We start from the raw sequence: 22,583 nt of genomic DNA, 5'->3' as shown, positions 1-22,583 counted from the left end.
TGAGCAATGCTCTAAATTTTCATCTATCATCCAATTATGCTCAGTTGTGCCCCATTAACTATGCCTCAAAGTAAGTTCTTAGAAATTTGTATCTTGACTAATTTATTAGAGTACCTAAATACATCTGGGAATAGAATCAAAAGATGGTGACTGTTCTATTAGAATATCTCAATCTTTAGCTATGCATACTCTAATACCCTTCACAATAATACAGTATGTAAATTTGATTTTTACTGTGCTTGACTGTTATATTATGCAGAGTTTCAGCTACTCTGATACCCAATCCATAAGTATTGTGCCTATTATGCTAGCATTAATTGCCTATCAATATTATGCCCTACCTCTCCTTTCTCAGGGCATACTAGTGGAAATGGTGGGGATTTGACTTCGAAAAGTATTCTCCACTATTGGGGGAATAAACAGCAGGGAAATTGTAGCATGGTTACAATATACTTTAGAAAACAGGTTTTTACTTTCCTAGCTTGCAAGTTAAGCAAAACCAAAATTTGAATAGTCAAATGCACCACTAGTGCATGGGGTAGAATTTCAAATTGGGCCAAAATCCCTCCTGGTAATCCCAGGAGTGGAATAGTGGGGCTTAATATTGATAGGTGCATTTTTGCTTACCTACTTGTGTTATAATCGGCAAAGGCTTATTGCACATACAGATATAATAATACTATTTTTGTGTTGTCTCCTTCAGTTCCTCCACTAGTGGTTCCAGTCCATCGTATTGTAGTTGGAGTTCGAGGAATGAGTGCTGCATTGAGATTTGTTGTAATAGATGCATTTCCACTGGTCAGCAATGATAATGTGAGGTGGTTGCTGACTAGACAACAAGGGAGTGTTACTGATATCACCAATAACACTATGGTTGATAATAACGTGTTGACATTTGAATATAACATGACAGCACAACTGTACACATTGACTATTAGTAATATACAACCAAATTTTACATCACAGATTAGTCTCAGTGTCAGCAATCCTGCTGGAGTTAGTACTGATTTTATACAGTTTATTGTCGAAGGTAAATGATTTTATCAAGTGTTTATTAAATATTTATAGTGCTCTGTACCAGTAGAGAGATTTTGTGGCCTTAGCTATAGAGTAATTTCTAACCACTTCAGTTAGGTACAGTTATTCACAATCAATTTAAGTGCTTAAATAGAATCTGTAACTAACTGTATGATCTTCAGGTCTCTTGCATTCAAATCATGTAAGTAAGGAGAATTCTATAGTTGTATCAGATAGCTCAAGCATGGTTTATTTGCCTATTTGTTTATTTGAAATTATTCATGCATATATTTGTTTGACCAATCTGACACTGTGTCGTGTGCTTTATCAAAAGGTCCACCAAATATTGTTGAAGCTCCAGCAGACATAACAAAAGTTGATGGCAATGATGTCACATTGACATGTTATGCTCTTGGTCTACCACAACACAATATCACTTGGATGTACCAAAGGACGAGAAGTGATCTTGCAAGTGTTATCGTCTCTACTTCATCATCATCAGATCCTAACATGAAATACCAGATCAATGACACTGTTTCCAGTACTAGTTTTGGTACACTAACTATTACCAACTTCCAATATGATGACAGGGGTGTGTACACATGTGTAGCTGCTAATGAACATGGCACTGTTAGTGCTGCTGCTGTGGTGAATGTACATGGTAAGGATGATCAAATATGCTTTATTTATATATTTACATGCAATTCATATTTTATAGTTTCACCTACTAATCTCACAATATCAGGAGGTGACAGATTCAACATTACTTCACAAGTCAATTTGACATGTAGTGCTATTGGAGTACCATTACCAACTATCATGTGGCAACTAAATGGAAATAATGTTCCTGTTGATCCAGATTGTGTTCTTGATCTATACAATGTAACCTCAGTGATGGTTGGTTTGAACAATTGTACAGTATTACAGAGACTAAATCTTGTTAACTCCAGTGTAGCTAGTGCAGTTATTGACTCTCAGAATATCTCAATGTTGACAATATATAACTTAAATGAACTGGTTGTAGTCAGCCATTTGTTGATTAGATCACTACAGCGCAATAACAATGGAAGCTACACATGTACTGTTACTAATATGCTGCCAGAAACTGACACCATATCAGTTGTGAGTGGTCCTACTCATGTAGTCGTGTTAGGTAAGATTCATCATGTATGTTTAATGAACATAATCATTTATACGTATTTCAGAGAGGCCTGATCCAATATCAGTTATCAATATTGAGAATATAGGTAGTCGATGGGTATTCATACAATGGGATATCCCATATGATGGAAATAATGATATTATAGGATACAATGTATACATCAGATTTGTTGAATCCAATTCTAATTTTATTCAAGTAATGATTTCTTCCAATGGCAAGAGGAGACAGGCTAGCATGTTTACCACTGCTACTAACAGTTATAATGTGACTGAACAGATCATGCCTTTTATGAGGTACCAGTTTGCAGTAGTAGCCTGTAATGAATTAGGATGTGGAGATTTTGAGTTAGTGCAACCATCTACAATCATTCACACCCTACCAGACAGTAAGCACAACAGATTAGTTATTGACTTTTTAATGCATGTATTTATCACACTTCTTAAATGTAGTTCCAATGGAACCTCAAAATTGTTCTGCAATCGTTGTTAGCTCTACATCAATTATAATTACATGGTCACCTCCACTCATAACTAATGGTATCATTACTGACTACAGTGTGTCATATGTTCCTGGTCAATCTCTGTCCACTGCTGACTATTCTGCTGATGGAAATACCAGTGTTAGAATTGGTAGTAGTAGTATGACTAACATTACTTTGACTGGTCTAAGAATAGCTACAAATTATAATGTTGCTATAGCTGCATACACTGTAGCTGGAATTGGTCCATATTCTAACCCAATGGAATGTGTAGTGCAGACTCTAGAGGATGGTGAGTATGTATATAATCAATATCTAACCATTAACATTCTACATTTATTTAGTTCCTGATGGTCCACCTTTAAGCATTACTCTGTCATCTCTAACATCTACTTCTATTGTTGTAAGATGGCAACTTCCTGATTCATTAGTAAGGAATGGCATCATCACTAAACATCAGCTTAACTACACTAAAGTATCTCAGCCACTTAACTGGACTACAGTGTCACTTAATGATAGCACTTCTTATATGATAGAAGGCCTAGATTTGGTTACCAGATATACTGTATCAGTTAGAGCTGGTACTCAAGTTGAGGGTTATGGACCATTCTCTGCTCCAGTGGTGATACAAACAGGTATACAGTTTCACATACCTAAGTAGCTAACAGTTTACAGACAGTGTCTATATTGGTTAGTTGCAGCAAGGTCCAAATTGATTCATTCAGACTCAAGTTCTCCAATTATAATACCAATCAAAGTAAAGTGCACAGTTTTAAGGCATTACCTTAGCTAAAAGAAAGAAGTGGGGATTAAATGTGTACTATAATGGCATCACATGCAAGCAAAGATCTTACATTGGTACTATATATAGGATGTAGAATTGCTTACACATGTGGTGGTTCAACAGTATATCTTGACACTTTTACCCAATGTATTTTGCTATTCTTATTTGACAAGAGTGCATTTTAGTTATTGTATTGCAGCTTCCACATTTTTCAAGCACTAGCATTGTTATAACATAATGTGTCTGTTGTCTTTATATAGCTCCAGTATCATTAAATGTAACAATCCAATCAATTGGTGTGACAAACATAACATTGATCTGGATAGAACCCATGTTCACTGTGGCCTACTATCAGGTGATGTTGATTTATATAAGTTTGACAGCACTGTTACAGCAAATTTATCCAACGTAACAATTGTATAATATGCAAATATGCAAATGTAAGGGATGTAAACAGTATAAGCTGACATACATAGAAAATTGAGATACCACAATGTTGCTTTTTTGTTGTTTAATGGTGGTCACTTGTTTAACCCTAGCACACTTGTTTAATATTAGCTGCTTCCAGTTACTAATAAAGCATACTAGAGCTGCCTTTATCAACCGCCGTCTATTGATGGTGGTTGTTTTGGTGGGTTGTGCAGGGTTCCCAGGATTCTCCTATTTGATTTTGTAATGGGACCACTTGATGTATAGCCACAATGGTGGCTCTCATGATTGCATGAGGCTTGGAGGTGAAATACTTGGGGATTTACTAACTTTAAGACACTATCACCAACTGGATGGCTCTTTTCATCGGATTTTTTGTGCATGCGTTAACACAACACTCTAACTGATGCCCATTCCTTAATTCCATAGCTGCTCCTTGATGGTATTACCCTCCCCACCTTTGCACTATTGGCTTCTACATTAACTTTGTTTAACAAGTTAAACTCCATAAAACTTGTAACATTCTTTCATAAGTTGTTTTAATAAAATGAGCTGGTATTATACACACAAGTTGTAAAGTTTAGAAAATGCCGCTTATTTTTTCACATGGTTGTTTATCACAGACTTATTTACATTGATGCAACAATTTCAAGTTTCTGGCTGTTTCCTGCTTCATGGGCTTTCTGTAGCCTTATTGCAGGTATCTAGTGGGATATAGTTACTTAACACCAAAAGATAGCAGTTACAAATAGGGATATGCTTTTCTTTTAAGCATTCCTTTAATTTTCAACCTATCATGCTCAATATTTTTGCTCTTTGTCAATATAATTATGTCAACTGGCCATTTCTAAGCACTTTGCTATTATTTGAGTTCCATTGGAATATTATAATCTTTGCTTGTCCTTCCCATAGCAATCAAGACACACAATAGTGTCATGCGGCCCAAGAAGCTGGCTCAAAATTGACAAAAAGAATGAAAATGCGATTTTCACACCTTTGTAGCTCTGTGATCCCTAATCTGATTGGAACTAGTTTCACTGCAGAGGTGCCTGCCAGGTAGGCTACCCCACATACCAAATTTGAAGGAAATCGCCCCAGCCGTTAGCAAGATATGAGTAGCCAAAATTTCTTTTTTTTTTCTTTCTTCATTTTTTTCTTTGTCTTTTTGCACACTTCGAAAAATTGCTATAAAACACAAATACATTAACCGATTGCTTTTAAACTTGGCACAGTCAAAGAGAGTCTAAGGGCGAATCCTGTGGTTTAAATGCGATGATCAGTTCATGAGTTATTACCAACTATTCGCATAAAACGAGATCGATTTGTTGTCACGTCTACAGGGTAAACCAAGTAGAGAAATAACTTGAAAATTCATGTGCATAGGCTGATTATTGTAGCAGTGCCTTTTGGTGGTTACAACAGCTGCAGACAGCTACAAAGTTATAAAGCAAAAAACAAGCAAGTGTAAAATCGCAGGATTGAGATACTCTAATAGAGCAGTCACTGCGGGGTAAAATAAGTTGCATAAAAATGTCCAAAAAACTTACCAGAATTTGAACCAAGGACCTCCATACTTAACACCTGCATCCTTAACCACTGAACAACTGCTATCTTGGTTGATCATTTCACGTAATTTCTACCTTATAAATGAAAATTGTAGCTTAAATCTACTCAATAAGTAAAACTTAGATCTACCAATAGAAAATCTAGATTGTTCTAGAACATTCTATGTGTGTTCTATTAGATGATTTCAAAGAAAGCAAAAATGTGCGCTCTATTAGAGCATTAACACCATACTATTGTTGTAACACTTCGAGGCTCAGTCTAGTAGCTATTTCATCAAATTGGAGCCATTTTCGTATCGATCAGTGGTATATTGTAGTATTACCTTAGTCTCGCCCCCAGGTGGTCTGCAAGCAGACTAGTATGGCTGACTCGCACCAATCGTCATCATCATAATCATCATAATAAGTGCTATGCTAGCAAAACTTGTGTTACAACAGGCTGGGAATCATATCCCAGTAAAAGGTGCAGGGTTTGCTTTGTTTAAATTTGAGCAACTACACCTTTTCATGTTAACATGACAAAATCAAGATACTCCAATAGAACAGTCACTGCAAAATAAAATATCCTAAATCATGCATACCTTCACTTTCATATAAATTACTCTAGTGGAAATAAATACATACAATACAATGGCCATCATGCATACATGAACAAGCAAATAATGCTTGTAGTAGCTAGCATGTGTCCGAGGACACTCTTATCTAAATTGTTTGTTTTTTCATCATCAATAATATTGATGGTTTTCTCTCTTTGTTGGTAGTTGTCTGGAATGAGTAGGTAATTTTCTCTATCACTTGTATGATCATCATTGTTCCTGTAACAGTTATGATCTGTAGATAAGAAGAAATAGTAAGCTTGATTTTGAAAATACAAAGAAGAAGTGAAATCCACTCAAAAACAGCCAAGCTTTAAAAAAGAGTGCGGCCTTCAAAAGCCTTGATGAAAAAAGTTGTGAAATCAAAGGTGGCAGCCATTCATGATGTTAATGATAATAAATTTTGTTAATGATAATAAATTTGTTAATGCACAGAGTCATATTAAAATTTGTTAACATTAACATCATTGCAGCCATTTCATGGCTGCCACCTTTGATTTCACAACTTTTTTCACCAAGGCTTTTGAAGGCCGCACTCTTTTTTAAAGCTTGGCTGTTTTTGAGTGGATTATATTGCTGATGTTATCACATGACTGTTTTATTAGACTATTTCTCTCAAGTAAAATGACTGTTCCAAGTTTGTGTTCTTCTGCACACATGCAATTCCCTATCTACCAGTCAAATTACTTAGTCTGTAATATGTATGTAATTACTTAGTCTGTAATGTAATGGTATAGTTGGTGACCATCTAAAGCTATGGATAAAGAATATCAATGTTGCTTGATGTGTCTTGCTTGATAGTTATCTAATACAGTGTCAAACCATGAAACTTGCATGATGTCAATTTAAAGAAAGACTAATAATTATGGTTGATGTCAATTTAAAGAAAGACTAATAATTATGGTGGCGCTATGGTACATGTAGATATTATAACAACCTCATAATTATGTACTGTCATAAAGTACGATCACTTCAAGCACATGGTTATGAATATAATGTCTGACAGCACACACTTTGGTAATGCAAACTTTCCAGAGCACATTAGTCTAACACAGCCATCATATCAAAAACTGGAAACATCTCTCTTAAGTTTCCTAAATATCCATGGACTAATTTTAAGAATAGTAAATGAACGATTATCAGCAAGAATAGATTTATGTAATAGCTCAATAGAGTCACTTCTTTATACAGTTTACTTCACTGTAAACAATGTGACAATCGCATATGTGCAAAATTACATGTGTATGTGTGCTTGTATAACCACAGGCTCAGCATTTATATTTTATAGTGTTATTGTTGTAGGTTAATTATACTACTAATCAAATTCCAACTGTCTCAGTTAATGGTACAGCTACACTATGTACAATCACTGACCTGAGCTCTGGTGTACGATACTCCATTATTGTTACAGCGGTTACTCCTACAGGAGTGAGGATCACTAGTGATACTATTACTGCTACCACATGTATGTTTGTCTTGTTTATATGAAATGTAACTCATCAAGTTTTTTTCATTTTTTAGTTACTCCTGCTTTATTTCAAATAAGGCTCAGTCCTATCCGTGACTGTTTAGAATGGATAGTAAGTATATTATGTATTCTTATGTATATAAGTTTGTTGGTTGACTAAACTTGTAATTGATTCCAATGTCAGTGGTATGTTTTATAGCATACAGTCTTACAAATCTTGTATCTATGCATGAGCTTTCAGAAATAACTTGAGCCCTATTAAAAATCAAAGATTCAATTGCAATTAATTTAAATTTAACCATATAAAACCTGTGGTATATATTTATCTTCATACACTACAATAATAGTGACCACAAAAAGGAGTAGGCGTGGCCCATGAAATAATATCACCCAAAAAACCTGAGCCTCAATTTCCCCTAACGACGATCAGGCAGTATTGGTTAAGCTTTCAGATCGACCCGAAATGCTTTCAACAAGTTGCTACGGAATTTTAAAAATAATTTATCATACAGTACGATAGTACTGTATGGTAGGGACGACGAAGATGTGGGCGTGGTCTACGAAGATAAATCAAGCCAAAATCATCTTTGCAAACCCTTCACGGCCACTTGACAGCTTTGGTCAGGTATAACCAAGCCCAAACATGCCTTCAGGACAACCAAAAGCATTTTCGATTAGATGATACGAAATTTAAAAAAAAAATTATTTTTGCGAATTTTCTACTGCCTCACTGCCTGCCTGCCTGCCTGCCTGCCTGATGCGTTCAGTCAAGCGTAGCGGAAAATTGGCTACAGCTACAGCTACAGCCTTACTTCTTTGGCGGAAATGCTTCGAATTTCATGGAGATGAAACTTTTAGTATTTTAAATATCCTACAATGTATGCGCTATTGCTTACTGATTTTCCTTTGATCCTTCTTTATCGTGGCCATTGCTCATCAGTAGGGCTTCCATATCAATAGGGCTTCCATAATCATTGTGAATACATGTATTATCGCACCAAACTTTTAGAATACGTTTGTGATTTGACGTTTGGTTTATACAGGACCTATCGTATGTCGTCGACAAGATACACACGTAAGACATTTTGTTTAGTATTAGTGTGTTTGTTGTTTAGCAGCTAGGTTTAACTGCTTGCGTTTCTAAACGCATTTCTTTGCGACTAACACATTCTTCACTATTACAGTATTAACACTTCTTTATGTATCCTTGCATGTGCTTACTATTGTCTACACAAGTCAGCAAAACCATATGCATGCATGATTGGAATAGTCAAATAACTATCTAAAGCTGTTAACACTATTAAGTGTAAAATGCATATACAAAACTTCTAATTCAATGCATGAATAAAGTGCATAATCTCATAGAAACCCTGCATATTATGTTTTGTCACAATTCCTTGTCAGTTGTCAGTCGCTCCAGCAGCATTGTCCTTATGTGCAACAATTACTTATTGTGTTCCACCATATTCCCACTACAATGATCAATGTGTACTGTATAGCTAACCTATGACAGGTACAAAGAAGGCATAGCTTATTTGGTAACATCATTGTTAACAAAGTTATAGCTAACTAATGTGTAAAAGGTAGAGTAGGGCTTATCATACAGTATGATAGTAACTGTATAGTAGGGACCACACAGAAGTAGGCGTGGCCCACAAAATAATATCACCCAAACATCAGCCTCAATTTTCCCTTACTACGATGAGGCAGTATTGGTGAGGTAAAACTAAACCCAAACAAGCTTTCAGATCGACCCGAAATGCTTTCAACAAGTTCTTGATTAAAATGCTGTGTAACGGGTTGAACATAGCTGACAACGAAGTGTAATGGTAACTTCACTTTTCACATGATAATTGATATAGCTGGGGCATGCAGTGCCTTTTCAGATGCGGTATGCGTGGGGTCACCAGCTATAATAAAATTATTTACAAAAAAGTTAACAAACAAGTACACGAAAAAATTTGGAATTTTGACAGTACATTGATAAAAGTACTGAAACAAGTGCATAGGGGTAGTGAACAATACTAAAATACAGTTAAATAAGACATGTTATATCCCTACTGTGCTTAAGATGCCATGGAAATGCACGGTAGGGATATAACACGTCTTATTATTTAACTGTATTTTAGTATTGTTCACTACCCCTATGCACTTGTTTCAGTACTTTTTATCAATGTACTGTCGTCCCTACTCTAGTTGAAAATTCCAATTTTTTTCGTGTACTTGTTTAACGGAATTTTCTACTGACTGAATAAGTAAGTAACTGACTGATGCCTTCAGACAAGCGTAACTTGATAACGGCTAAGGCTACGGGCTTGATTTTTTCGCTGTTTGACGTCGCTTCGTCCTGACAGGTGCCTTTTGGCATACCGCAGTACATACAATGCATTCTTCATGGACTTATCAGTGTCCTCCTTTGTGTCCCATTCATCTTTGCTGACAGCGAAAAGTGTCAATTTGGCGATAGCACGTGATGGCTTCCCTTCACGTAACGGAAATCGTCCGTATTTTTCATAGTGGTTATTTTCAGTTGATAGCAGAAGTGCTTGTCAAACAATTCTTGATTCGTACTGTTGTGTAATGGGTTGAACACAGCCAACAACGAAGCGTAATGGATACTTCACTTTTCATACGATAATTGATATAACTGGGGCGCGCGGAATCATTTCTTTCGGAATGCGTCTCGGTGTGCAGAGGTGCTTTTTGAACAGTTCTTGATTCGAAAATGCTTCATTACGGGTTGAATATAGCTGACAACGAAGCGTAATGGATACTTCACTTTTCAGACGATAATTGGGGCACGCGGCGCCATTTCAGATGCGGTATGCGTGGGTTCACCAGTCATCATTTTTTTTCTAATTAAGATTACAAGTAGAAATACACGTACATACTGAAAACTACACCATACTACTACTTAGGCCCCTATTTGGTGATTATTAGTTTCTCATCCAGCCTTTCTAATTATTATGATGCGGGCGGGAGGGTATTACCATTATGCCATTATTTTATAATATTAACACACTGATGTACAGACCTTGTCCAAATTGTCTTTCTTTCTTACTACAAACATTTCCTTCACCAGCTGATTCTACTTTTCGTGATCGCCAACTGTTTTTCAACAGTCAACTGAAAGCCTGCTTTGATGAAGTCGATAGAACACAATTGCAACTGGTACTGCAGCAATTTGCTAAGGAAAACAACAATTCTCCTGGCGATATATAGCGCATTGTAGCGTTCAACAAAAAATTATATCAGTTTGGTATCACGTGTTCTTCTGAGCATGCACAGATTAAATAATGGCTTACCATGCGGTAGCTTAAGAAGGATGCAGGTGGTGGATGAGAAACTAATAATCACCAAATAGGGGCCTTATTACCTAACTATATACTTATTACTAGCTACGTACTTAACTTAACCAATGTCAAAGTCAGGAAATTCGTCCTCAGCAGTAAGCGAATACCTGCGGAGTATCATTTTCGCGGAGTGTCATTTTCGTCCTGCAAGATACACGGTATTGTGTCGTGCAGCCAAAGAAGCCGGCGCGCAACACCCGTGAGTATATTGACTGGAAGAAAGAAAATGCAATTTGCGCACCTCCGTAGCTCTGTGCTGCCATGCGATTTTTGCTGTGGACATGCCCTCCAACATCAGCACTCCACATTCCAAATTTGAGCAAAATCGCTTCAAGCGTTCCCGAGATATGCGACTTCAAAAATTGGCTTAGTTTCTTCGTTTTTTCTTCATATTTTTCTTCCTCTTTTCGCACACTTACAAAAATTGCTATAAAACGCGAACGCCATATCCGATCGCCTTGAAATTTGGCACACAGAAGGGGGGTATAAAGGTGCATCTCGGTACCAACGTTGGCTGGAATACGATAAACAGGCAAAGAGTTATGAGAGATTATTCACGAAAAATAACACCAATATGTTGTTACGCCGGCCTACAGGGTAAACCGCGTATGGGAAGAAGCTGAAAATCAGTGGGTGAATAGGGTAACTATTGAACCTCAAACCTTTTGTGGTTTGAAAGAAATCGAGCTTAGTTAAAACCAGGAAGATACAACGAAAAAAAACCAACAGTGTGTAACAATTACGCAATCGAGATTAGCTAATAAAAAAACGACTGCTATTATTATTATTATTATTATTATGCTTGCCACGCCTACCAGATAAACCGCTTGGGGTAATGCGCCTATCAATTGTAACCCCCAGTACCCCCAGTACGGGATCCATAGGGGGATTATAGGGGGTTTATCCGGGGGTTCACCTACAAAGTTACCTATCCCCAGTAGTGGGGCTTTTGACACAGGCATTTTTATAACTATCGAATTGTGTAACTATATTTAGTTAAATCACGTGACGTTGACCCGTAGCCAGCGAAGCGGCGTTGATCATGGAGTGGGGGAATACCTCGGGGAATATAGGTGGTAGGTAGGGGAGTAGACAAACACTTAGGCCCCAGTAGTGGGGTTATTGCTCTTGCAGGGTGTCAAATCCCCACCTTGTCCCCACATGGCCCGTACTGGGGGGGGTGGTAGGGGCCTAACATTGATAGGTGCATAATGCTTTGAAAAATCGTTGTACAGATGGAGTAATCATCTTAGAAAGGCTCTTAAATGGTGTAGAAGAATCAGACTTAAAGCCACGGAGTTATAACTGTAAAGTGCTAATAATAATAATAATAAAATAATAATAACACGAAATCCAACTTGGTGCAGCAAGTGCGAGATCGAGATACTCTAATAGAGCAGTCACCCTAATAGAGCAGTCACCCTAATAGAGCAGTCACCCTGAAGAGAATCCAAGAGCTCAGCTAGAAACAAGTAACCTGTATAGAGATCAGCTACAAACAAGTCACCCTGTAGAGAGATCAGCTACGAACAATTCACCCTGTAGAGAGATCAGCTAGAAGAAGTTACCTTGTAGGGAGTTCATGCAACTATCGAAAGAGATAGTTCAGCTAGAAGAAATCACCTTGTAGAGTTCAGCTACAAAGAAACCACCATGTAGAGAGTTCAGCTACAAAGAAACCAGCTACAAACAAATCTCCCTGTAGAGAGATCAGCTAGAAGAAGTTACCCTGTAGAGAGTTCAGCTACAAAGAAACCATCATGTAGAGAGTTCAGCTGCAAAAAAATCTTCCTGTAGAGAGATCAGCTAGAAGAAGTTTCCTTGTAGAGAGTTCAGCTTCAAACAAATCACCCTGTAGAAAGATCAGCTAGAAGAAGTCACCTTGTAGAGAGTTCAGTTACAAAGAAACCACCATGTAGAGAGCTCAGCTACAAACTAGTGACCTTGTAGAGACATCAGCTAGAAGAAGTTATAATTACCTTGTAGAGAGTTCAGCTACAAAGAAACCATTCTGTAAAGAGCTCAGCTGTAAACAAATCACCTGTACAGAATTCATCTACAAACAAATCACCCTGTAGAAAGATCAGCTAGAAGAAGTTACCTTGTAGAGAGTTCAGTTACAAAGAAACCACCGTGTAGAGAATTCAGCTACAAACTAGTGACCCTGTAGAGACATCAGCTAGAAAAAGTTACCTTGTAGAGAGTTCAGCTACAAAGAAACCATTCTGTAAAGAGCTCAGCTGCAAAGAAATCACATATACAGAATTCAGCTACAAACAAATCACCCTGTAGAGAGATCAGCTAGAAGAAGTTATCTTGTAGATAGTTCAGCTACAAAGAAACCATCATGTAGAGAGTTCAGCTGCAATAAAATCTCCCTTTAGAGAGATCAGCTAGAAGAAGTTTCCTTGTAGAGAGTTCAGCTTCAAACAAATCACCCTGTAGAAAGATCAGCTAGAAGAAGTTACCTTGTAGAGAGTTCAGTTACAAAGAAACCACCATATAGAGAATTCAGCTACAAACTAGTGACCCTGTAGAGACATCAGCTAGAAGAAGTTACCTTGTAGAGAGTTCAGCTACAAAGAAACCATTCTGTAAAGAGCTCAGCTGCAAAGAAATCACATATACAAAATTCAGCTACAATCTAATCACCCTGTAGAGAGATCAGCTAGAAGAAGTTAACTTGTAGATAGTTCAACTACAAAGAAACCATCATGTAGAGAGTTCAGCTGCAAAAAAAATCTCCCTGTAGAGAGATCAGCTAGAAGAAGTTTCCTTGTAGAGAGTTCAGCTACAAAGAAACCATTCTGTAAAGAGCTCAGCTGCAAAGAAATCACATATACAGAATTCAGCTACAAACAAATCAACCTGTAGAGAGATCAGCTAGAAGAAGTTATCTTGTAGATAGTTCAGCTACAAACAAATCACCCTGTAGAGAGATCAGCTAGAAGAAGTTACCTTGTAGATAGTTCAGCTACAAACAGATCTTCCTGTAGAGAGATCAGCTAGAAGAAATTACCTTGTAGAGAGTTCAGCTACAAAGAAACCACCATGTAGAGAGTTCAGCTGCAAAGAAATCACCCTGCAGAAATTCAGCCACAAACAAATTGCGCTGTAGAAAGATCAGTTAGAAGAAGTTACCTTGTAGAGAGTTAAGCTATAAAGAAACCATTCTGTAAAGAGTTCAGCTGCAAGCAAATCACCTGTACAGAATTCAGCTACAAACAAATCACCCTGTAGAGAGATCAGCTAGAAGAAGTTACCTTGTAGATCGTTCAGCTACAAACAATTCACCTTGTAGAGAGAGCATCTAGAAGAAGTCACCTTGTAGAGTGTTCAGTTAATAGAAACCACCATGGAGATTTCTGTAATAAATATATGTATTATATATATATTTGTACATATACTGATAAAATATTTAAAGTACATCTACTTCATCTTTTCTTCTTCTGTGGTAAAGAAAAAAAGATAGGTTTAAAAAGTCCCAAAGCCGGCCAAAGGGCGGCTTTGGGGTATACAAATACAAAATGAAATGAAATCTAATCCAAAACAGCCAAGCTGTAAAAAAAGTGTGCGGCCCTCAAAAAGGCTATGATGAAAAAAGATGTGAAATCCAAGGTGGCGGCCAAGAAATGGCTGTGATGGTAGATTAATGGTAAAAAATTTTAATAACAACAATTCAGGTGAATTTTTGTGCCACTTGGTTTGGGATTAGATAATTATTTACAAAAAAAGTTAACAAACAAGTACAAAGGAATTTCAACTAGAGTAGTGACCATAGCACATCGATAAAAAGTACTGAAACAAGCTGGAGTAGTGCATGATATTAAATCACAGTAAAACAATAAGAAGTGGTATATCCCTACTGTGCTCAAGATACCATATATAATGGAAATGCACAGTAGGGATATAACACTTCTTATTGTTTTACTATGATTTAATATCGTGCACTACTCCAGTTTGTTTCAGTACTTTTTATCGATGTGCTACTGTCCCTACTCTAGTTGAAAATTCCAAATTTTTCTTTGTACTTGCTATACATAAAGCCACATTCCTACATAGCTAGTGTACCGAAAACTTAAACAGTTAAGTTACTACGCATGATGCATATGTGACCAAATTTGTGAAAATTGTTGATGTTTGCACACATCATTGAAGTTGATTTTCATCATGAATGGATAGCCACACCAAAACATTATTTTTTGCACCACAGTTTTGTCCCCAGTTTGCTCAAGCTGCTTTTCATGAGTATATTTGTAGAAATGTGTGCGTCATGCAGCCAATGGGAACATTCTGGCTGCAGCTGGAACATGAGGCTAGAGACATGGGCAACCTTGGACAATTGCCCAGATTTATTTTACATGTATTTCTTTCATTGTCTGATCATTTTATCAGTTCTATTAAGGATGGAGACTCCACACAACCTGCTCAGCCATTTTCCATTCATATACCACCCCTGCCATCACCCATGGCCATATGCTTATATTACAGAAGTAGTTGTGAAAGAGTTACTCAATGTCATGGTTATGCCAGTAGCTAGCTTATTATGGACTACAGTGAGTTAGGCACTACTAGATACTGTTAGCTGTATTTCAAACTAATTTATAGCCTTCCCAACTAAGCGATACTGGATTGCAATGTTTGAAGTGTTGTATCTCCCAATGTATTCATGTACATACATAGATAATTCTCCTAAATTAGGAATTATATACAGTAAATCTATGAACATTTATTACCAATGCTTTCCTGGTTAGTGGTTACTCATCCTACACCAATAGCCACACCAAAGCACTACACATTTGCACATGCTCTTATAAATTATAGAGGAATACATACACTTACATAACTATCTGTGTTGGAGCAAGATTAAGTAAACAGTGCAGAAAAGCTGCAGTCCTCTTCTAGCTATTTACCAAAGTATAGCTACCAGGGAACACACAATATGCATAATAAATTATGCTGTCAAGCTGTTTATTATTCTGTATAGCTTATATAGTGAATCTATTTTGTTTTTGTAATGAATGCTATCTATTTCTGTAAACTACTTGGTCTTCAAGTATATTCATATGGCCATCAGATTTTCCATGAAAAATGAGTATGTGTTTAAATAATTACAGTATGTGTGCATGTATACTTGACAACCAGGTACATTTATTTATCTTGTACAATTTGCAATGTGTTTAGGATGTAGGCACACTTCAAAAGATAGATGATATCAAGTCTGAATTAATGGAAGAAATAATGGAACTATGTTCATGTGCTTTTGGTATTGTTGATGAACATTTTAGTTGTTTAGGATCAAGTGGAACGTTTGCAAATACCGTTGTGTTTAGAGCTGCAATTACTGTACAAGGTCCTGCCTCTATTGCAAATGCTAATGATGTTGTCAGTTACATAAATGACTGGATACAATCGTCACCTCCTCCATTAACTATATTCCAAGCTCTTCTAAATGTTGACCCTACCTGTCCAGTGATGTTAAATTCAACTGATGAGCCTGACTGTGTAAGACGCTCGCCCAACGGTGGCTCCACATCAAGTGATATCTCTTCCACTACTATTACAATAGGTGGAGCAGGAATAGCAGGAATAATCATTCTTTTATTATTGTTAATCATTGTGGGCTTGTGTATTAAATTGTGTTGCAAGCGAAAAGGGAGCTACAGGTATATACATGTACTGTTACAATTGTGATGCATGTACAATTTTTGAGAAGTAAAGAATTTGTGCACCTCATGATGGCCAATTTTTTTGTCTGTGACAAGACTTACATGCAAACAGTTTGTATGTATTGACACATTGTGTTACTATTCATATAACCTTGCTTCTTTAATGTACTATTCTGCTCCTTATAGTGTGAAGCGTCGTAGTGATGAACATGCTTATGAGTATGATTATGTTACTCATACTAAAGCCACAGCAGTGTATGAGGCTGTTAATCCAATAATGTGTGGTAGTGAGGGAGCTACAATTGAAAAGGAAGCACCGTATCAAACAGTTTCAATGATGAGTGATATTGACGGTGTTACAATTGAGAGGAACCCATCATATCAATCCACAGCATTAGCAAACAGACCTCGTAAATCTGTATCCATGTATGCTGCAACTAGCTTGCAACTAGCTTCATCAACTGAATCTGAGACAGTAGAAAATCCAGGTTATGCTGAAACGCATTTTAAATGAACAGTTTACTATCACTTTTGATTTTTGTTATGTATGTCATTTTAATCTGTAGACTTACATGTATGTAACTAGTTTTTTAAAAATAAATTTGCATGCATAGATGAATTATATACTACACAGGTACCAGATTAGCTGTATACTGTACCTAATTTGAGCACCACATGTATATATAATGCAAGTAAATGCCACATTATGAAGTCTCCATACATAGCTATGCTATTGAGATGTTGCACTGAAGTGTATATGATTAAATATATTTAGTATGATAGTATCAAGGATGGGGTATATAAACGACCATGTCAAGCATGGTACAAGAACATCAAAATTAAATTCCTTTCTTACATTGTACATCAACAACCAGAGATTTATGGCTACATGTATACATTCAGTGATTTGTCTCTCAACGGCTTGGCTGTGTATTATTATGGCAGTTGTACATGTACAATGCTTTAAATTTATCAACATCATAAAAACTGACCCTACAAAATTTGACATATGCATTGTAAGTGGTTTACACAGTAAAGCGTAGTGCGATGCTCCTCAAGCTCTCCACTTATTACACATGTCTTACAAAACTGCCTTTCCAATTGAAAACTCATAACTTATTATTGTCTTGTGAATAAGGTAGCATTTAATTGATTTTGTCTACTGTATTTCAAGTTAATTATTGACTCAGAAGCCTTTAAATAATTTATTCAACCTGAAACTGTTACATAGCACAATAATGTGGCAAATTTCTTGTAGACTTTCAAAATGACAAGAAAAAGCTAATTATAAGAGTAGTTTTATCAGACTGGGTCACATGTTATCTCATTGACTTGCTATACTTTATTATTGAAACTGCATGCATGCATTTAATTGTTGTTTAAATGCTTTCATGCTGTCTGATCCAAACCAGGACTTAGAACTCAAAAAGCAAAGTGTTTGCAAACTACTATAAACCCAAAATCATTTTCTTAGTCAGATTCTTTTTACCTCAAAGCTGTGATGAATGTTTGCAATGATGGTTGGCCATAACTGAGTCATCCATGTTACTTTATGAACTACTTCATAGCCTAAATAATTATTTTGAGGGGGGAAGAATTTTTCATTTATTTTCAATGCTTTGAGGGGTAACAGTGAGAATTTTGTTCTTGAAATATTTAGTCCTATATTACATTTGGGAATTGGGATTGTTTTACTGCAACAGTGTTCAACCTCTCCCTCTAAAATAGGTAGTGCAATGGGAATATGTTTTATGCTATATAATTACCTACAGTAGCTACCTAGCTTATGGCTGGCTTATTATATTTATACATTATATATAATAAAATTTCAAATGAGAGAGAGACGTCTTATTTGTTAAGAATATACAACATATGTACAGGGGTCTAGACACTCAGGGGCACCATGCACTGAGTGGACAGTACAGGAGCCCTGGCAAGACTTACACTATTAAATTACAATACAAAAATAATATTTATGGCATGCACAAAAGTTCAGTTTAGCTAGGAAAACTGTAGATCCCAGTCCGGGAGGCTCTAGAATTAAAAATCCTGTATGAATAGGAGATACCAATGTGAGCAGCCTGTTCAAACAGAGATCTTACAGTCTTCTTTGTCATTTCACAAGCAATTGGCCACTTGGGCAATTGTGTTTGGCATAAAGTGGCCTAAACAACCAATCTTGATGGAAATGAGATTAACAGATAAGCCAGAAAGCTGAAGGTGGTGCACGTGGTGGTGGTGGTGGTGGTGGTGGTGGTGGTTGGAGAAGGGTGGGGGGCTCTTGACTCCCCCTCCAAAAATCTATAGTATATATAGCATGATAGAGATACTCTAATAGAGCAGTCACTCTAATAAAGCAGTCACAGTATTAGAGCAGCGTGGTAAGGATTTTTATGTGCTTTATCAGTGATAAATGCATAGTTGGTGGGATGAGTAGCTATTGTCAGCAGGCTGTGGTCTTTTTTTAGCCTCACTTTACCAAACCAAACAATGTAGTGCCATTTCATTTTGACTTCCCCTTTCCAAAAGTCTGGATCTGCCCCTGTGTTTAACTGTACTTTCTACAGAGATATGATAGAGTTTCAACAGCCATTACTACATGAAATGCTCACTAGCTAGTAAAGCTGCATATGCATTATAGAAGATGTTAAATTCCCTTGTTCATTTTATATGGCTCATTATAATCAAATTTAAAATCTTTATTTTTTCTTTCAATATAGACAAGAATCTGACAAAACAGGCTTCCATGGCCACACACATCCAGTTTCATAAATGTAAACTCTATGAAGGACCATAGGAGTATGCTATCATGATGACCTGTAATTTCACAATGCAATTGTGCCATGAAATTTTAAGTCAATAGAATACTGAGTGGTCAAGTTACAGTTGATTAAACCCAAAGACTTGGATGTGCATGACTGATTTTGTCAAATTTTGGTCACAATGATAGTAAACTTCTATAATAGATCTTATAGAACTTTGCGTGGGCGAGATCAAAGGAAAAAGTGTACTTTAAATTTCATAAAATACACTCTCAGCCGGCCAACTGCTTCATCGACCACAAAGAGTGCTTTATTGCACCGCAAAGAGTGCTTTATTGAACGAATAAAGCACTCTTTGCGGTGCAATAAAGCACTCTTTGTGGGCAATAAAGCACAGTTGCCCACGTGCCTTAGTGTAGGCTAATAGCCTACGGGGCTCGCGCCAGTACGACTAATCACCCAAGCCGGTGAAGGCTGATAGCCTCGCCGCGCTGAGTGATCAATCACCCCAGCCAATACGAGTTCTACCACTGGATTGCTTTTATAGACATACCTAAATGCTTCGATGATGGGTGGGAGAAGGTAACGTTGCTGTTACGTTTGTTAATGTAAACGGACAAGTCCTGGAGATATCACGGAAATACTTCACCATGTGACTCACAATAGAATCGATTGTGGGTTGCGAGCAAAACCTGCCAAAATACGCGACGAACGTCTACTATGCCAAATTATGGTGAAATACGCGTGAGTTACTTTGTTAAACTAGTTTGTGTGCGTTTAGGCTGCTAATAGTTCGTGCAACGCTTGTTAATTACGAGTCCTAGTGTATGGTGAAGCTACACGACTAGAAGTTCCATAAATCATTTAAAGCATAGCCTTGCTCGTGCTATATGAAAAATAAAGTACTCGGCGCTTGGCCTCGATGCTAATAAAGCACTCGGCTTCGCCTCGTGCTTTATTAGTATCTCGGCCGCGCGCCTAGTACTTTATTTTTCATATAGCACTCGCGGCTATGCTTTAACATATACTTATTTCTTAAGTTTTGAGGCCTAGGCATCTAACCACAGTATACATGAATAGAGCAGTAATAACATAACCATGCACTTAGCTGATCTTATAGAGTTGGTGTGGGGAGAAAACAAAAAAAAAAAACAAACTGCTATGCATGGCCGAAACCAAACAGTTTCAATTGATACACTGTAAATACAGTGACACCCTAAAGTGCAATGCAGGGGGTGCCACAGTAGCAGTCTAGCGCTACCACAACACTCTGGGTGTTCTTATAACACACTATAAGTGCTCACACTACATCCCATGACACCCTGGGGTAATTTAGTGTGTCATAGTAACATCCAAGAGTGTCATTGAGGTGTTGTGATAATACCCTAAGGGTGTAACTTAAGTCCCATGTAGCACTCTGGGTGTCATGGTAACATCCCAGTTTATTGATGAGGTGTAAGGGTGTCAAGGGGTGTTTCTGTAACACCCTTAATAGTCCTGTGACACCCCAATAATGACTAACTCTCTTCATTTACCCATCAACCTAATGTCTTTTAATGTATTTATAACCTATGTTTTCATAGTTTCTTTTAATTGTGGGTTTTACTGGCAGTTTTGTGGTGCAGAGTTGTATGCTAGAATTGCCCAAATAAAAGCCAAATATGTTCAGAAATTAATTTGAATATGTTCTAAACCCCAAAATTAAAAGTTTTTTAGGAGTTGTATTGTAAATACAAACTGCAACTTGTATGAAGCGTAGAAAGACAATTAAGCAAGTAAGTGATTTATAATGCGTTAAATTGCCATATTTAATAGATCATATGTACTTCCTAATTAAACAAGAGAGGATGATGGATGATAGGAGTTTCACCCAATGGAAGCTTCAGAACTTAGTATAGGAATTAAGTGTGTCATTATAGTACCCCACCAGGGTGTTCAACACCCCACACGACAGCCTTCAACAAATTTAAGTTTTCTATTGTGGGTAAACTGTAAAAACAGAGGTGTTATGGTAGCACCAAATTGGGGTGTCAAACACACTGTGCACCACTGACACCCTTTCAGCCTTTCTAACACCCTTCAGTCCCGACCCGCAGAGAGTGTTACATAGGCGGCGGAAAGGGGGGAGGGGGCTAGGGGGCTTACGCCTCCCTCGGTCTTCTGAGGGGGCTTAGCCCCCCCTCAGAATGATACCACGCCGAAGTTATATTTCTTGGAGTGGGGCTGAAAACCGCGATAAAGATCGAGATACTCTAATAGAGCAGTCACTCTAATAAAGCAGTCACAGTATTAGAGCAGTGTGCAGCGAGCTATGTAAGGATTTTTATGTAGTTTATCAGCTATGAATGCTTAGCTGGTTAGGTGGGCAGCTATTGTCAGCTGGCTGTGACCTTTTTTTTTTTTGGTCTCACCATAAGTCTATAGTATCTATGGTCTCACCATACCAGAGATTAACTACCAAGTATGGCTGACAATAGCTGCCATAAGTCAAACTTATGACTATACAGTATAGCCATAAGTTTGTTTATTCAAATTTTACTATTGCTCTGTTAGTTTAAACCATGCACTGTGACTGTTACTTGTAGGTATAATATTGGTTATGATTAATAAATGTGCACCATGATTAGACCAGTATACATTTGCCTACAGACTGATAGTATGGCTATCACTGCTTATCAAGGAACAGTAGTGGATGCATGAATTTTAATTGTGTGCACAAGGCTATTGAAGGTGAGATGCGTAAAGCATAGGCGGCGGAAAGGGGGGGGGGGCTAGGGGGCTAAAGCCCCCCCTCAGAATGATATCACACCGAAATTATCTTTCTTGGAGTGGGGCTGAAAACCGTGATAAAGATCGAGATACTCTAATATAGAGCAGTCACTCTAATAAAGTAGTCAGTGTGTAGCGAGCTATGTAAGGATTTTTATGTAGCTTATCAGCTAGAAATGGTAGCTGGTGAGGTGGAAAGCTCTTGTGAGTTGGTTGTGACCTTTTTTTTTTTTTTTTTTTGGTCTCACCTTACCAAACTATAGAAATAAGTCTGGGTCGGCTCAGTGGAGCCCCCCCCCCCCTCATATCAACTACTTCCTCCGCCGCTGGCGTAAAGTCAGACTAAAATGGCAAGATTTGCATCACAAAAATATAAATATTAAATTCAACATGAGCTTATAATTTACTGTCCTCATGGCGGTGGATTTGAATAACTGTGCCCATTTAGTGCCTTTGCTGAATGTAGCTGTTATTGTGTAATTGCAAAGTATGTACTTGAAGTTGTTTATAAGAAGCGTTTATTGCTAATTC

General features: G+C 37.3%; 1 protein-coding gene across 2 annotated transcripts in view; it reads left to right on the top strand.

The window, feature by feature from the left end:
• The window catches only part of LOC136267375 (hemicentin-1-like), a 47,791-nt gene extending 30,530 nt beyond the window's left edge, over nucleotides 1-17,261 (top strand). The window contains exons 28-38 of one of the 2 annotated variants that reach the window (XM_066062489.1): nucleotides 704-1,030; nucleotides 1,352-1,678; nucleotides 1,736-2,170; nucleotides 2,223-2,564; nucleotides 2,629-2,949; nucleotides 3,002-3,292; nucleotides 3,702-3,796; nucleotides 7,334-7,496; nucleotides 7,553-7,611; nucleotides 16,037-16,518; nucleotides 16,708-17,261. In XM_066062489.1, coding sequence (XP_065918561.1) covers nucleotides 704-1,030; nucleotides 1,352-1,678; nucleotides 1,736-2,170; nucleotides 2,223-2,564; nucleotides 2,629-2,949; nucleotides 3,002-3,292; nucleotides 3,702-3,796; nucleotides 7,334-7,496; nucleotides 7,553-7,611; nucleotides 16,037-16,518; nucleotides 16,708-17,035 — 3,170 coding nt within the window. In that variant the 3' untranslated portion in view covers nucleotides 17,036-17,261. The remainder of the gene's footprint in view (nucleotides 1-703; nucleotides 1,031-1,351; nucleotides 1,679-1,735; nucleotides 2,171-2,222; nucleotides 2,565-2,628; nucleotides 2,950-3,001; nucleotides 3,293-3,701; nucleotides 3,797-7,333; nucleotides 7,497-7,552; nucleotides 7,612-16,036; nucleotides 16,519-16,707) is intronic. The other variant, XM_066062491.1, reaches the window with a different exon arrangement.
• Nucleotides 17,262-22,583: the final 5,322 nt, after the last annotated feature.

The sequence above is a fragment of the Dysidea avara genome, chromosome 9 (genome assembly GCF_963678975.1).
Source record: "Dysidea avara chromosome 9, odDysAvar1.4, whole genome shotgun sequence".
Classification (NCBI taxonomy): domain Eukaryota; kingdom Metazoa; phylum Porifera; class Demospongiae; order Dictyoceratida; family Dysideidae; genus Dysidea; species Dysidea avara.
The sequence above is the reverse complement of the archived record's forward strand: the minus strand, read 5'-3'. Positions and strand labels throughout refer to the sequence as shown.